General features: G+C 43.7%; 1 protein-coding gene across 1 annotated transcript; it reads right to left on the bottom strand.

The window, feature by feature from the left end:
• On the bottom strand, nucleotides 1–243 carry LOC136391855 (keratin-associated protein 6-5-like). The gene has a single exon (XM_066363737.1). It carries the CDS (start codon nucleotides 241–243, stop codon nucleotides 1–3), a length of 243 nt encoding a protein of 80 aa, XP_066219834.1.
• Nucleotides 244–1372: the final 1129 nt, after the last annotated feature.

A 1372-nucleotide genomic window follows, 5' to 3' on the forward strand; every position in this document is an offset into this window, starting at 1 on the left:
TCAGTAGTAGTAGCCACGGCCATATCCATAGCCAAGGCCACATCCACTGCCATAGCCATAGCCAGAGCCATAACCACAGCCATAGCCAGAGCCGTAGCCACAGCCATAGCCGGAGCCATAGCCACAGCCATAGCCGGAGCCATAACCACAGCCTCTGTAGCCACAGCCTCCATAGCCGCAGCCTCCATAGCCACAGCATCCATAGCCACGGCCCCCATAGTAGTTTCCGTAGTAGCCACACATCTTGCTGGTTGTTGGGGTTGTCCTTGGGTAGAGAAGGAGTGTAGGTGACTTCAGTCTGGACATATCTCTCTGAAGAGGGCCTTTTATATGCCCTCAGTGTGGGTGGATCCACCACATGAGCTCATATCATTGGTTAATTTATGACTGATATAATTAGTGTGTTGTTTCAAGACTAAAATATCACCCTGAAGGCATTAAAGAAGGTTTGCTTTAACCATTGAGGACTTTTAATAGGTGGTACAGTCACACCTATGAAATTATCTCTCATAACCAGTGTTCATTTTGATATTCTATAACAAGATATCACATTAGCAGGGAGCATTTCAATAGTTTCAATTGACCTACTCTTGATCTCAAGTAATTTTTTATTCTCCTTAAATTATACTCTTCTCCATAAGACAGTTTTAGCTCTTGTTCATGCCTAGAGTCACATGGTGTGTGGCTTATGTAACAATAAGATTAAAATGCAGAATAAAGGTAACTTGGAAAATCCTCTGTATTTTAATCAGCTCTTCCTCAATTATCAGAGATGTGAAGACCCAAATTCTTTAATGTTACTGATTTCATTTGCCTTGATGAGCAATTAAAATAAAAAAGACAGAACTTTAATACCAGAAAGAAATAAAAATATTTTTATTCATTCAAAATGTTTTTTTTTTTTTTTTTGTATTTTTCCGAAGTTGGAAACGGGGAAAAATACAAACAGACAGACTCCCGCTTGCGCCCAACCGGGATCCACTGGGCACGCCCACCAGGGGCATCGCTCTGCTGCAATCAGAGCCATTCTAGCACCTGAGGTAGAGGCCACAGAGCCATCCTCAGAGCCCCGGCAAATTTTGCTCCAATGGAACCCTGGCTGCAGGAGGGGAAGAGAGAGACAGAGAGGAAGGAGAGGGGGAGGGGTGGAGAAGCAGATGGGTGCCTCTCCTGTGTGCCCTGGCCGGGAATCGAACCCGGGGCTCCCGCACAACGCTCTACCATTGAGCCAACTGGCCAGGGCCTGTTTTCTTTCTATGTGTATGTTTTTGTAGGTATATTCTTGTACAAGTATGTGAACACATTTTCTTTACTATTATATGCACTTAAAGCTATAAATTACAATCACTTCTGATGTGCATTGCCACAAATT

The sequence above is a fragment of the Saccopteryx leptura genome, chromosome 2 (genome assembly GCF_036850995.1).
Source record: "Saccopteryx leptura isolate mSacLep1 chromosome 2, mSacLep1_pri_phased_curated, whole genome shotgun sequence".
NCBI lineage: Eukaryota > Metazoa > Chordata > Mammalia > Chiroptera > Emballonuridae > Saccopteryx > Saccopteryx leptura.